Source organism: Engraulis encrasicolus, chromosome 18 (assembly GCF_034702125.1).
Source record: "Engraulis encrasicolus isolate BLACKSEA-1 chromosome 18, IST_EnEncr_1.0, whole genome shotgun sequence".
Taxonomy (NCBI): Eukaryota; Metazoa; Chordata; class Actinopteri; order Clupeiformes; family Engraulidae; genus Engraulis; species Engraulis encrasicolus.
Genome location: NC_085874.1, coordinates 34403056 through 34418948, shown reverse-complemented (window position 1 = coordinate 34418948; position 15893 = coordinate 34403056). Strand labels below are relative to the sequence as shown.

The window sequence follows — 15893 nt, the reverse complement described above, 5'->3', positions numbered from 1 at the left end:
TTGAAACGCCTTCCAAAACAAGATCTTTCTTCATGAAAGTGTTGGGCATTTACATAAAAACGCTTCTCCAGGACCAAATAAGCAGAAAGAGTATACAGTGTGTGGCCATTTGCAGCTGCAACTACGATACACAAAAGCAGTGGATTTAAAGTCTTTATTGAGAAACAGCAGTTGTTACAGCAAGTGCATGGTACCTGCATTTTATGGGCAATGACAATATATCAGGAAACTGGTCACTGAATCAAACTTTCAACTTATACAACATTCATCCAAATAATTTATGCATTACATTTATTTTGCCGACACGTGTCTCTCTTCTAAAATCTTTTCTTTTTACAATTAGGGTCACATTTTCCTGCTCAACCATAGCTTCTCGGTCTGAAAAGTATGAATTTAAAATAAACAGTCTGATATTATTTTGGCATTGTGATTTCAAAAGCAAGCTCATGTGCTAAAATTGCAGAAATTTCATGATAGACCTTAGATGTGAAACACAGATACCACCAGTAAACAAACTTTGAAATTACATTCAGAAGAACTCTAAATAGGCAAACATACTGAAACGGGTCACAAATGTCAAAACATGACTTCATAAAACATGACAGGGATGACCCTTGAGATATGTTTTTTTTTCTTCTTAATACAAGCAAATCTTGCCATCCATTGTTTTGGACAGAAAAGCTTTTCAACTCAGGACAGGGCAATCCTAGGCCGTATTTGAAAAAGTTCAATACCTTGACTACATATTTCGCTAGGTAGGATACGAGTTGCATTGTTTAAGTTTAGTTTCCCCCATTATGTAGACAATGACTGAGACGTGGTATTCAGCACTAAGTGTACATAATACAGAAGCTGGTGCTAGAAAAGGTGGCCGCCACATTGGGCAGCGATGGCTACCGTCCGTCATTATCGACATTACGATTGTGCGTAGTCCACTCCCTGTGTCTCTGCCTGATGCTCAGAGAGAATATCTCAGAGTGTAGATCTGTGTGCACGCACGAGTGTTTGTGTGTATGTGTGTTCTTCCGTCTATAGGTGTGTGTGTGAGGGAGAGGGAGAGGGAGAGAGAGAGAATGTGTGTGTGTTTGTGTGTGTGTCAGAGCATGAAAACAGAGCGAAGCGCGAGACGGAGCGAGTGAGGAGTGGAGTGTGCGTAATATTGACAGTGCGCAGAGTGAATTTTTCCAAACGGACATGATGAGAGATGGTTCCGTTTCACCCCAATTCACCACTCTCGTCTTACATCAAAAACATAACAAAGAACTTCTCTTGGGTTGTAGAGTATGGCGTGCTCTTATCCAGATTGTTTGTTGGCTTCTTGGGTTTGGGTGCTCTTTAGTCCAAGGTATAGTACTTCCAGGATCAAAAAATGAGAATGAATTCTCTGACGAAGGCACTCCAAATTAAAATGTCTTTATTAATATGACATAATAATATTTATGTCATATTATTAAAGACATTTTGATTTGCAGTGCCTTAGTCAGAGAATTCATTCTCATTTTTTGATCCTGAAAGAACTTCTCTTTCTGTAAAATAGTCTTCTCATGATGTAATGCCACTATTTGGAAATACATACAGTGCTATAAATAGTGTTACTATTAATTCATTTGAAAAATGTATTTTATTTTCGCATACATGCAAAAATACAGGGAACGAGTTGACTTGGTCTACTTTGCCCTGCAGAACCGTTATGATGCATATTTTGGCAGAAATTGCTGCCTGATAATAACCTACTTTTCAAGTTCAGGAAAAACAAAAATGTCCTTTTCTTTTTTGTTCAACTATAGACCAAAAGCCTTGACGTAATGAATTAACATTAACATTAAGTGGTTGTTTTACACATTTAAAAACTAAAACAGGTCAATGGCAATGCGAACACAAGAGGAGGGTTACATTTTGAGCTCTTTTTTTTGGAGCGGTTTCACCAGAAATGGGGTGAAAGTTTAGGTGAGCAGGGAGCGTTTTCTGAGCGGAGCGGTCGGATCCAAATTTGAGGGATAGTGCGCTTAACTTTCGAGAGCATCCACGTTAGCAGGAGCGGCTCAGCTCCTCCACTCAGCTCCATTCACATGCCCTGGTGTGTGTGTGTGTGTGTGTGTGTGTGTGTGTGTGTGTGTGTGTGTGTGTGTGTGTGTGTGTGTGTGTGTGTGTGTTCCTCTGTCCATACATAAAAGAGAAAGATACAGTGTGTGTGGGGCGGGTCTTCTGTCTATTGGTAAAAGAGAAAGTGTGTGTGTGTGTGTGTGTGTGTGTGTGTGTGTGTGTGTGTGTGTGTGTGTGTGTGTGTGTGTGTGTGTGTGTGTGTGCATGTGTGTGTGTGCATCAGAGGAGGCGTGACCCATAGCCAAAGGTCATCTTGATGGCGGCCAGGTAGTAGCGCTGCCAGCCCTCCTTGGTGCGCTCCTCCTCGTTAGTGGGCACGCCTCGCACGTCCAGGATCAGCTCCGTCTCGTCGTCCTTGTCCCTCAGCGTCAAGGTCACACTGGCATAGTGTTCTACGCGGTGAGTGCCACGCACAGAGACAAAGAGAGAGAGAGAGAGAGATATTACAGAAATTACAAAAGCACAAAAGTTGTTTACACGTATGTTGTGTAAGTTATGCACACGTATATTGTTTCCAAACCCAACTGAAAACAATTTCCAGATATGTTACCTACCAGTAGGCCATGTCTTAAATCGCCATTTCATTCCAATCATCTCATCAGGTACCTGTAAATAAGAGATACAGAAGGAATATGTGGAAGTGAAATCCCATTAAGAGAATTACATGGTTTTAACTTGAGTTGTCATCACCAACCCAACTACTACAGCATTTTATACACCTTTTCATCACCCGCGCACTTCCTATCTAGCCTGATTATCATCGACTTTCAAATCTCTTCGAGACTTGGTCTGAGCAAGAGCATAAAATTCAGGTTTCCCAAAACGGCATGGTTGACCCGCCCCCCTAGGTTTGTTACTGGTTGACTCGTTTCTGTGAAAGTGGGTGCAGTTCCCAGTTTTCTGCAGGTCGGAAACGATATTTACATTGCTCTTGGCCTGACAAGAAGGGCCTAGGAGGTCGTGGCCTGGCTACTTCCAATCTGCATTTCACAGCAGGACTTTAGCCAGTATCTCCATACATGGAGCTGGTGGCACATCATTTAACAAGCAGTGGCAAAAAAGGGGTAGTCGTGACCTAATGGTTAGTGAGGGGGGCTTAAGATCAGAGGATTGCTGTCTCGAATCCCACCCTTCCACTCCCTACACCTCCATCCATGGCTGAGGTGCCCTTGAGCAAGCCACCTAACCCTGCATTGCTCCCCGCATTGACTGCAACCAATACCCTGTAAAATAACCAAGTCGCTTTGGATAAAAAGAGTCACCTTAGTGTTATGTATAAGGGGTACTGTACGACATGTAAGCCGTGCAAAGAGGCGGACTGCCAGTAGAGGGCACCAAAGCAATGGTGGGACCAAAAAAAAATCCTTTTAAAAACATTTTAAACAGTCACTTGCGTTTTAAAACTCATAAAACAGAGAAAGGACAGTAAGAGGTGTGCACTACGGAAATCCATTTCTAGCCATACATAAATGTGTACAGTTTCAGCAGTTAGGATGAGCTGCAACATTGCTAGCTTTTTCGGGTGAGAAAAGCTCAAACTGCTGAGGCATTTCTGCTTGCAAGTTATGCAAAATGATGAAGAGGCTGTATGTATTAACCTCGGTCAGAATTGCAACTTATGGTGCACTTCACCATTTCACCAATCACTGTTTATGTTTATGACACATCCTGTTTGAATTTCATGACTTTTACATGAAAATGTCTGTCGTGCGGAAATTAACTGGGAGGTTATTTTAAAATCACCCTTCTGAACACTGAATTGCAAAACAACTGTATTTCGAAATGCTCACAGTGACTACCACTGTCATGGCAACAAATGGAAAGCCATTTGCAAATATCAACTTTCATGAGGAATGGGACAGGATGGCGAAGTCCTGTACACTAGTTTTGGGTAGGGTGTGCACATCCAAAAACACTTGTTGCAGGTGCCAGACAAAAAAATCAGATAGTTGAAAAAGGTAGGTCTGCACACTGCCGATAAGCTCCAAAAATAAACTTTATTATTTAAAATGCAACGTTTCGATCACACTGGATCTTCATCTGCCTGATGAAGATCCAGTGTGATCGAAACGTTGCATTTTAAATAATAAAGTTTATTTTTGGAGCTTATCGGCAGTGTGCAGACCTACCTTTTTCAACTAGAAGTCCTGTACACTGACATTTATTATAATGTACTGTACGTTATAAATGTCATCTCCGTGGCAGTGATCAGGTTCATCCGGGTAACACAGTCACGTGCGGAAAAAGTTCAGAGCCCGGTATGAACACGGGCTGGTCGCAGATAAGCACTTTAGTACCGAACCTAACTGGTGCGGGCACCGGCATCGGCTCCGTTCTGGTCGGCCTGAAAACACTATCAGAGAGAAAACGCATATCCTTCCCTTACCAGATCTACAAACTCCCCAGACACGTTTCCATCCAGGAGCCGGAACTTTCCTCCTCTGTAGTTCTCCACCAGGGCGTCAGAATGCGTGAAGGCCCGGACCATCTGAGGCAGCAAACGTCACACACAACAATTGCATTTAAACACAGAGGTTTGAGTAAAAGATGCATATGGGTGGTTGACGTTTAAGGGCGTAACGCAAAAAAAAAAAAAAGTTTTTCAAATTCCTGAAAAAAATGATGGATAAAAATTGGAAAAAAATAGAAAAAAATAAAGCACTTAGTGGTCTGTGGAATTTCACCTTATTTTTGCCATTTTTGGGAAAATGTGTCCTGCATCAACACATTGCATAGGCATGTCACACCGCAGGAAAATTGAGTCACACCACAGGGAATTCACTGCATTATGGCCATTTTAATCCTTTTGTATACATGACTGGCATCTGAGCTCATGCTAACTTGATAATAATATTGTGTTTAATCTTAATATTTGTTTTCATTAATAAAAAAACTTTTTTTTCCTCCTATAAGAGCAGTCACACCACAGGACACCATAAAATGAACCTAAGCATTGCGTGACAGAAAGATTGCAATATGAAGACATATTAAGAGGTTAAGAGTCACCTTAAACTTCCACAGCACTCTCCAATAACTGAGGTACAGACTGGTTAGGAGCCAGTCTTTAAGACCCTTGTAGTTGGCCTTGCAGCTGCCCATTCACAAACACTGACATACATGTCACCCCACAGGACGCAATTTGTGTTACGAAATTGAACTTGTAGTTAATATTACTTGTCTTGAGTTTTTTTCCACATTCACATATCTTAATATGAAGTTAATATTTATGCAATCATGCCAAATGCTTCATACATTATTCAAAATGTTGTTGGTTAATTTATATATATATATTATATTCCAGGTTTCATTAATGTCACAGTCACACCGCAGGATATTTGACATATAAACCTTTACATAAATCTTAACAAAAATGTTTCTTCTCATCTAAGACTAATATGAACCATAATGTACCACATCTTTCATTGACATTTGTTTTTTAAAGGGAAAATAACAGTTTTGTAGGTTTTTAACCAATGTTACGAAAAAACAAGGCGTCACGTCTCCCACCCATATATAACAACAACATGGCAACTTTAAGGTCATATGGTAGCCTCTCTTCCCCCTTACAGATCTGTCAATCCAGAATGAAAACCCATCTGTTCCAGTTAGGTTATTCTCCTTGACTGCAATGATAATTTCCCCCCTTTTGTTTACATTAGGTGGTTAATCAGCTGACCATACATTATTTTTGAATGGGTGGTATTCTGGGCAGGTGGTTTAGTGCCTCAGGTAAACATTGTGAGTACTAAACCTTCACAAGACCGCTGGCTTTATTTGGTTTGCAGAAAAAAGCGTCACTTCTTTCGGGATATTGTCTATGACTATTTCGGAGTTAGCATACTGACAAGAGGCCTAACCTGCTTCCAACCACCGTGAATCTCTTGTTCTCTCTCACCTCCTGGTTGACGAAGCACCTGTACAACTCCTCCGGTGATGTGAGGAACGAGTCTTTCAGCTTGAATTTGCAGGTGGGAATCTTCACCCCCGTTGTACTCGACGAGACTGAAGTCGATGAGGCCGACTGGAGAAAAGAGAAACAACTTTGTTCTTCTTCTTGTGTATAACCAAAAATACAAAGGGATGCATGTACTCTGTTGTTCTATGAAATATTTTTATTCCCTTCAATAAAAATTATTCAACCAAAGCTCGTGTTATAAGACAGGACACATGATCGGAATATAGGACACATAGTACTAGGATAATAGAAGTACAGTAATTATTTTTTCTAGTTAAGAGAAAAGCTGGATTTCATATGATATCTCTGTGGGTGAATGAAGCATGACCACATCTCAGCCGTAATAACCATTTCCGATTAAATATTCTCCACAAAGACGTTTTTTTTTTCTAGCAGGCAAACACTACGAAGCTCAGAATCAGACATGGTGGCTTAATACAGTCAGCCCTGGGAAAACCAATGCAGAGGTATCAAGTGCAGAATTAGAAAATCTTCAAAAGGTGGAAATAATAAGCTTAACTATTGAAAAAGCCAACAGTAATGCAATGGAAGAATTTTTCCAGCTACATATAAAAACTGCCACCCCAACCACTAGTGTTCCATCCTGCTTCCTCTCTGGTTGGCCTTTAAGTAAAAAAAAAAGTTTAATCCCAACCATTACATTAACACTTTGTGCTGGTTTAAGTCCACAGCCTGGGATGAACTGTACTGACCTGTGTCATGTCCATCTTGATTTTAGGGGGAGTCTCCTGTGTCTGCTTCTGGCTGGGCATGCCGTTGACCGTGGGGAGGATCATGCCTTGCGAAAACTCTGTAGACATGGGAGGGGACAAACTTGGTGATGACTCTCATGCTTATGCTCACTGTTTAATTAATGTAGCACATTTCAATACCAAGAAGGACCAAAGCGCTTTTCAGTAATCAGAAAAAGTAAAATACACTCAATTGATAATAAAATAATAGTAATAATACTTAAGGGTTATTCAAATGTAAAAACAAACACTCATTCGTACTGGTCATCTTTATCAAAAGATTTAAGTCCTAGGTACCGGGACTCGCACTTCTTCGGAGCTTGAAGACATTTTGGGTAACACTTTACTTGACACCAGTGTCATAGGCATGCCATTACAGTGTCATAACAGTGTACGTCATAAACATTATGTCCATGTCATAAACATTTTATGACTGTTGGCCTTAAGTGACATTCTGAAAGACCGAATGTCACTTAAGGCCAACAGTCATAAAATGGATATAATGGACATAATGTTGATGACTTTTCTATGACTGTGTCATGACACCATTATGACACTGTAATGATATGCATATGACACCGGCGTCAAGTAAAGTGTTACCACATTATGTCACTTCGCAAAGAGACATTTTTTACTGTCATTCTAATGTGGGAATCAGTTGTGTCATGCTCTGAGTCCTACCATCAGAAGTAGAATTAAAAAGGTCATGTCTCAAACAGCTAAGGTGTGTGTGTGTGTGTGTGTGTGTGTGTGTGTGTGTGTGTGTGTGTGTGTGTGTGTGTGTGTGCCTGTGCGTGTACTGTGCAATACACTTTTTACTTTTGGTGACGATTGAGAAATCCTCACCCCATGTTCAATGCACCGCTTTTTGATCACTTTACTTTTTGCAGAATGTCTTCATGCACCTTACCAGGATTTATGTTCTTTGTTGTATACTATTTACGGCTAAGTCAAAATACTATATCAAAGACTTATCCGTCAACATCCGTCATTCTTGGTCATATTGATCTCTTGTAAACCTCAATTCAAAGAATATGTTGTTGCACAATTGCCTTTTTATTTTTTCTGTACTTTTTGTATTTGGTATTTATGCGTGTCTTGAAATATCCATGTGGACATTATCAGTATTTATGTAAACTAGCTGACACCTTAATTTCACCCTGGGGATCAATAAAGTTACTCTACTCTACTCTACTCGACTCTACTCTACTCTACTCTACGGTACCATACTGTTGTGACGGGGACCCGGGTTTGATTTTGACCCAAGGTCATTTCCCAATCCTCCCCCATGTCTCACACCCACTCATTTCCTGTCCCACTCTCAAAATGTCCAGGCTGAAAAAAAAAGACTAAATATATACACTCACAGACCACTTTATTAGTAAACTGCAACAATTCCCAGGTAGGCTGTGGCATTACAGCAAAGTTGAATTGGTACTAAGGGGGCAAAATTGTGCCAAGAAAATATCCCTACGCCATTACACCACCAGCCTGAACTGCCAATGCAAGGCAGGGTGGCTCCATTTCTCATTTCTCTGTTCTTAGTTAACAGGAGTGACTCCCGATTTGGTCCTCTGCTGCTGTAGCTGATCTGCCTCAAGTTTAGGTGTGCTGTGTGTTCAGATTTTCTGTTATGCATACCTCAGTTGTTACAAGTGGTTATTTGACTAACTGTTGCCTTTGTATCAGCTCAAACCAGTCTGGCCATTCTCCTTTGACCTCTGGCAGCAACAATGTAATTTTGTCCACAGAACTGCCACTCACTGGATATTTTCCCTTTTTTCAGACCATTCTCTCTAAATCCTAGAGATGGTTGCGCATGAATATCCCAGTAGTTCAGTAGTTTCTGTGAACTTGAACCAATCCCATCTAGCATTAACAACCATGCCATGTTCAAAGTCACTTAAATTCCCCATTCTGATGCTCGCTTTGCCTAATAAAGTGGCCGATGAGTATATGAAGAGTTCAGATGCAAAACCCCCTAACTCCATTTCTGAAGACCTGCCCTTCTATATTTTTAGAGAACCCCGTGGTTGGTTTGGTTTACATTCATGTACTTGATAATACATATAAATAGTTATATTACATAAATAAAATAAAAAAATGTGCAATTTTGATAGCTTTGTATTAAATACAAATGAAGTAAGATTATTTTCTGAAAAGGCACTTAGGGGGTTTTGCATCTGAACTCTTCATATGTAAAAAAAAAAAAAAACTCTTTGTGAAGTGTTCAGAATCTATTGAGTTCCAAAAAAGTCCAGCTGCTTGCGACTCATTTTGTCAGAAGGGACAAACTTGGATCTGGCGATCCAGGAAACCACTTGGAGAAAAAAATACGGTAACACTTTAGAATAATGGATGCAAAAAAGCATTATAAAGACTTAATAAATAATTAACTATTGATGAACAAAACATTAACAAACGTTTGTAAATGACTAGGAAATGTAAACAAATGCTTGTAAATGACTAGGAAATGCTATGTTCATATTTTATATTTATCAAACATTTACAAGTTGCTTGTAAATGAATAAAATACTCTGTTATAAGGTGTGTAAAATCTTGAATATATCATTTGTAGATATTTTATAAAGCATTAATAAAGCTTAGTTAATAATAAAAACATTTGTTAATGTCTTATTCATCATTAGTTAATTATTTACTGAGTCTTTACTAAGGAATATTATTATAAAGTGTTACCAAAAATACTTATGACATGTTCTGATTATAAGTAAATTCCTGCCAATTTCAACCTGCAGTTGTATTGCTCACACTGCCCTTGACTTCTCAGTACCCGACGATGTTGACTTTTTTGTGTGCAGCAGCCCTTTCTGAGATCCTGGCAAACTAGTGGGCCCATGGGTTTCTTTACATATTGCTTGAAATGTCTTAACATACTGAAAGTATTGGTCCAAAAAGTTAATGCTGTGTTGTGAGCGGTCTGCTGCTGTTGCATATCTTTTGGAATGATATTAGGCGTAGCCTATGTTAAGACCTCCAAATAATTTCCAAACAAACCCATGGCCAAATAGGTAAACAAAACCATGGGCGGTCAAGTATCAAGTATCAAGCAATTCAGGTAATGCATACAGGCCAAAAGACGGAGCATCACATGAGAGCCAACCAAAAGTTACAGGGGTTCTTTAAAGCAGTCCTGATGGGCAGGAGTAATCACCTGTCTTCAGAAGGCCCACGTAGCTTCCCAAAGCCAGACGCACTTTCTTCTCTCCCTCCTTTTTCATCAGGTCTGCCAGCGGGGTTTTGGGCTCGTCTTTGCCCAGGGCAATGCTGATCTGTGGGGACATGAAGAAGGCCACAGCATAAACTACACGGTAAGGTTGTGAAATCATCAAACACATTTCTAATTTCACGTTTCTCATTAGTGATGTAGAATATCGTAAAAATAACAATAACAGAAAATGATCCTAAACACAGGAGCTCACAACTGGCACTTTGATCATCATAATAGTTCATTTCCACCAAAATTAAATAATTTGATAGTGATACACATCTGGAGTGCATTTCTGGAAAGCGCAGTTGTTAGTAGTTAGCAACTTCGGTAGTTGCATGCCAATGGGAAATTGCATTGCAACCAAAAAAGTAACTAACATAGTTAGCAACAACGCTTTCCAGAAATGCACCCCTGGAGTGGCAGGTTCCACTTCAGGTTCTACTCATTAAAGGTTCCACTCATATCTGCTGTTTGAAAAAAATAATGTGTGCTTTCTTTTTACAAATCTACCCATATTTAATTAAAATGTACAGACATGTGTTGTGACGTACATCCAAAACAATGGCAACACGCAAGGGTGTTCAGACACAAACACACAACGCCAGCCCTGCACATTTGTATAATACACTTGTGAAAAGGCAAACATCATCTCACTTCAATTTGTCCATATAACACCTGTGTCTGCCTGCAGGTCAAGTAAAGCTTTGCACAAAAAAATCCTGAAGAAGTGTGCGGATTGTCTCCTTTTTGCATAGAAGTTTCTACTGAATCCTGCACCTTCTGAACAGATGAGCGGTGACCCATCACCATTTCCATATAAAACCCAAAATAGTTGGCAAACACAGAGTAGACACATATGTATGTCTGCTGTGGTACATAATGGCACTGTCTGAATCCAGTTTAGACCAAGCCCCTGTGGACAGATTATGTAAGCAGCTGCTATGACAAAGTCTTTTTTTTCCCCTATGCACCGCAATATGCATGGTCTATTTCACCTGCAATTCAATGGACTTGACAATAGAGTGCAGCAGAGAGAGGTCAAGTATATATAAAGTGGTGGCAAAACAGTGTTTTGATGTCTGTGAATTCTATTACACTTTGGAAATTACATTGATTTTAACATAGTTTTTACATGAAACATTGCTTCTAACCAGGGTTTCCCCCAGCACTTTATTACCTTGACAAGAAACACCGACCACCATAACTAAGTCCCCTGAAAAGATATATTATGTAACATGTTTCATGTTGTGAATGTCATTTCTAAAGTTGCTTAGCCAAAAAATATATACTTGTAACGCCCCACCACCTTGACTAACAAAATGTTGGGGGGAAACGCTGCTTCTAACAAACTGGTATTGGGATCATTAGACACTGGCTGTATGACAGAAAATAAAATGTGACATAAAATGCTGGGTCAAACGGGGCTGCTGTAGATTTGCTATGGAAAAGGTGCCAAATTGAATATTGCATTATTTCTTACAAAATTCACAACACTTGCGCCTCGCCAGGTCAAGTCGTTTCAAACTGGACAGCTATTTGCAGTAAAACTTAATCAAAGCTTCTTTCAATGGTGTTGTGTGCAGAGTTGTATAAAGTATAAGTATAAGTACTCTTACGGATGTAATTACACCACTAGTGGTATGATATTACATGGTTTGAACTTTGTAATATATTACTACTAGTTTTGTAATTACATCTGTAAGAGTAATTCTACTTTATACAACTCTGGTTGTGTTTGAGCAAGTGGTGACTTACATCCAAGTCATCCATGTCATTTTCATCGGACAGGTTTGGAACTTCAATGGTCCCCTTGTATTTGATACCACTTTTTGTGGTTCCTGTAGGCAAGAAAGAAAAAAAGCACATGAGCAATCAGAGCAGACAAAAAAGATTGACCGTAAATAGCACTAATTTTTTGTTGTTGGTTGCTTTCATTACCTACTCCTTCAATCTTCACCAAACATTGGCGCCTTTAATGGAAACGTTCAGGCCCATTGTGTCAATGTACGTGAATGCAAAGCACTTTGAATCAACTTTGTAGTCGTGATAATGTGCTATATAAATACATTTTTATTGAATGATTGATTGACTGGTCACCTGACAATCAGGCATTCTTCTTGTAAAATTCAGAGGTGTAGTTAAGGTTAGTCAAACTTCAAGGAGGCTTCCACTTTTTAAGATGAGTGTAGCAAAGTGCAAGGCAATGCTAGGCAAGGCATTGACAGCATCTGACTCAAACCCAAGTCTCCAGGGTACATTATGGACTAACCACCCTAGTGATGGTCACTCATGGGTACACAACAGACACGGGTCATGACTGTTCATGACAGTTTCTTTCTTATGCCTGTTTGAGGACACCCACCACTACCCTAGTGATAGCAACTTCTTCACTCAAAGAAACTCAAGCATACTCTACCATCATCTTTGGTCAAACCCTAGACAGTCTATGTGATTTTTTAAAATTTATTTTGGGGGGTAGGGGGGGGGGTACTTTTCTTTAGATAGGGCAGTGGAGGAGGGACAGAAAGCGAGCCGGGAGAGAGAGAGGGGAAAGGACCGGGAAATGACCCAAGCCGGGAATCGAACCCAGGCCATCCGCTCAGCAGTCCAGTGCCCAGCCGCCAGAGCCACGGCTGGGTCAGTCTATGTGATGCCGGTGTGTAAAGTGCCACTCACCGGTCCAGGTGGCCTTGATGTGCCACTCGTAGAAGAAGATGAGCTTGCCCTTGCGGTTGTTGATGGAGGCCTCTCCCTCCATGCTGTCCACGGCGGTCACCTCGCACACGCCCTGTTCCCCCGTCACCTGCACCCCCAGCAGCAGCGCCTTGATCTTGTCAGACGACCAGCCAGTCACGTCGCGCTCCGTCCTGTCATCCACGGCAAATGCACACACTGTTATGGTCAGTGTTGCCAGATGTACGATAATTACCTTATTTGTACCATAATTTTGTCAAGTAAGTCCTCTGTGCGATAAAAAAACATGATGTCTTGAAACAATCATTTGGTTCTTGTACGATACTTTCCTCCCAAAAAGCCTTCAAATACAATAATTTTGAGGTTTCGGTACGATAGTTCAGCATTTTCCATCTGGCAACACTGTTATGGATGTTCAGAAGGGCTGGAGTGAGTAGGCTTCACCGTAACAAACAACTATTATATTATCTTGCTTACATAAGGGTTGGAGTGAGTAGGCTTCACCATACCATCTATTATTTTGCTTCTTGTACAGATTCTAGCTCTGCTGCACAAACTGAACTCAAGTTATGTCTGTGTTCTAACTATAGACACACTCCGTCCTGCCACCCATCGCAAACCCCACCACAGTTACAAGGCTCTTCTATTAGATGGTTTACGTCTTAACTTAACCTGGTCCTGAACCAGCTTCTTAGTACAGGCCCCAGGAATTAACATCTCCAAACCGAGCCGGTCGTTTTAGTGTTTGGACGATTTCTCTATCTCGAAAGGGCTAGGAGGTTTATACGTTTTCAAATTTCCAAACTTACGAAAGATAAGCAACAAGTGAGCAATAAACAGGACTTAATTTAGAGATTACAGTGAGTGGGACTTGCAGGGGCAAGCCCACTTAATAAATAAAAGTGGTCAGCTAATACTGTAGGTTGAGCATTTTTTGGGCTGGAAATCATCAGCCTCATCTGGCAACCCTGTTAGTCTCTTATGTAACTTCGACCAGTAGGAAAAGCTGTTGGTGAGGAAGTTGGCATTCTCTCGCTAAACCCCATGGCAGAGGTTCCCTTAGGCAAGACATCTCATCATCCATCGCTCTAGCCAGGGTAATGCCTCTGTACCAGAGACGTGCGGTCAGGGTAGGCAGGGTAGGCAGTGCCTACCCTGGGATAAATGTCTTAAAACACGTGTTTAAAAAAATATTCTTCAGAGTTCACATAGGCCTACACAACAATAACATTGATTCAGCATAAATTATGAGCTGTTTAAAGTACAGTATACACAGGACAACGATCAAAAACCTAAGTAATCGCACGAAGCAAAGCGCTCAGGCTTGGGCAGGTTGCCGTGGCAACGCGCAGTCCCGGCTGGTAGCAGAGACAGGCTGAAAGCAGAGCTTTCGAATGCCAGCCAGGCAGCCAGGTAAGGCTCGCTTTTCCTCTGCCTACCCTGCCTTCAATGCTGTCAATGTAGAAGTTTGCGCATGCGTATTAAGTTGTCACATAGCTTGTCAATGGGACTAAAAGCAGAGCCTTTACTCTGTGGCGGGAGTATGTGAGCCAATCACAGCGCCCAAAATGAAAAATTGTTACAATTCAGGTAGTAGCCAATTTCTGCCCTACAGGCAGCTATGATAGCAACAACTAGCAAGGCAAGGCTTGTTCAAATCTCTAGCCGTATCGGAAAGAAAACATGGCAGTCTTTGGCTTTTTGTCTTTATTTTAAAAAATGCCGAGAAGTAGCAAGAAAGACGGTTCAAGTGACAGACAGCTGAGCCGTTTGCAATCGCTGCATTGTGGAAATATTCAACATCAGATGGGTAGCAGCTTCAAGTAGTTTGCACTGGGACAAAATGTCTTCATCATGTCAACCACCCCGGGCTTTTAATGGAACTAGCTTGCATGAAAAACACAGCCTACTTGTGATTCTGCTTAAGGTAAGATTCATCTAATTATTATGCTGCGGGTAGCCTTTTAACATGAACATGCTCAAGTTTTTTCGTGGTGCCTTTTGTTGTCACCGTTTGTCAGGGTGTTGACATTGAAGATTGGTTGTGCGGTGGTGGACATGAATAGACCGTGTGTGTGTTATTATGGACGCGAGATTGTTTTTTGAGCGTACGACATGACTCCATTTCCCTAATTTATTATGATGATGACTACGCAATGCGTGATTTGTGTGGAGCCTGTTAGCAAGTGCAGCTGCGTTCTTTTGAAGTGCGCGGTGTGCGAGTCGGGATCAACGTGGAACAGGACGATTGACTGGGGATGGTTTCTCGGAGTGCTTCCGCACTCACAAATTGACTTAATTTGAAACACCTTGCACAACCGTAGCTGAAGTGTTTGAGAATACTATCACGCACAAGAATGAGTCTCAGAAGTGGTTTCGTTGGTTTACTCGATACTGTCTGAATGCACGGGTCATGTTTGCAAGCAATCCGCCCCCTTGCCTACTTTCCTTCTTGTCTGTGAGTGTTTGATTATCAGCACAAAACGCGGCAGTGAAGCAGGAGCTGTTACCTAGGTTGGTTTATTGCTAAATGTAAATCGTTTTCCCCCTCACATGCTATGGTGTGATTCACAGTTGGTGAACTAGACATTTTATCTTCAAAAGTAGGCTACACTGTGCCACCCTCCATCCATGTGAAACACCCTGGCATTTGCAACAGAATAAACAGAAGAGCAACAAAATCAACTGCTAAAGCCAAAAGTTAAAGCTTTTCCCCCAAAATGTTGTAGCTTTCTAAATTATTATTGTAAAATGTAGGCCTACAGGTCCTTAAAGGTGTACAAAGTATGGGTCCTGGAGCTAATTTGGCAATTTGGCAAAACAAATAAGTGTAGCTGGCCTTTTCAAGAAATTGAAATTATGTTTTCACTTATTGTTTCAGATTTAGGTCTACTGACAATGTCCGAATGTCTAAATAGTGTAGCCTATTTACTTATTTAGTTATTAGAGCTGTGGTGGTTAAGCACTGATGGCATCTTATAGCCTACTTTATATTTACAGTATTTAGAGAAACATAGGCCTACTAATGCACATTAAAGACCATATCAACATGTTTATGTGAATAGGCCTATTTTGCCAATTCAAACCATACCTTGTGGCATAAGGCCCCCCTCTCTCTCTCACACACACACACACACACACACACACACACACACACACA

At 40.8% G+C, this 15893-nt stretch overlaps 1 protein-coding gene across 1 annotated transcript in view; it reads right to left on the bottom strand.

Moving 5' to 3' along the window:
* Positions 1 to 140: 140 nt before the first annotated feature.
* ahsa1a (AHA1, activator of heat shock protein ATPase homolog 1a) overlaps positions 141 to 15893 on the bottom strand; it is a 17030-nt gene continuing 1277 nt past the window's right edge. Inside the window, exons 2-9 of the mRNA XM_063223496.1 lie at positions 12716 to 12906; positions 11795 to 11877; positions 9983 to 10100; positions 6772 to 6869; positions 5999 to 6124; positions 4490 to 4591; positions 2658 to 2709; positions 141 to 2495 (exon numbers count right to left, since the gene is read on the bottom strand). Coding sequence (XP_063079566.1) covers positions 2323 to 2495; positions 2658 to 2709; positions 4490 to 4591; positions 5999 to 6124; positions 6772 to 6869; positions 9983 to 10100; positions 11795 to 11877; positions 12716 to 12906 — 943 coding nt within the window. The 3' untranslated portion in view covers positions 141 to 2322. The remainder of the gene's footprint in view (positions 2496 to 2657; positions 2710 to 4489; positions 4592 to 5998; positions 6125 to 6771; positions 6870 to 9982; positions 10101 to 11794; positions 11878 to 12715; positions 12907 to 15893) is intronic.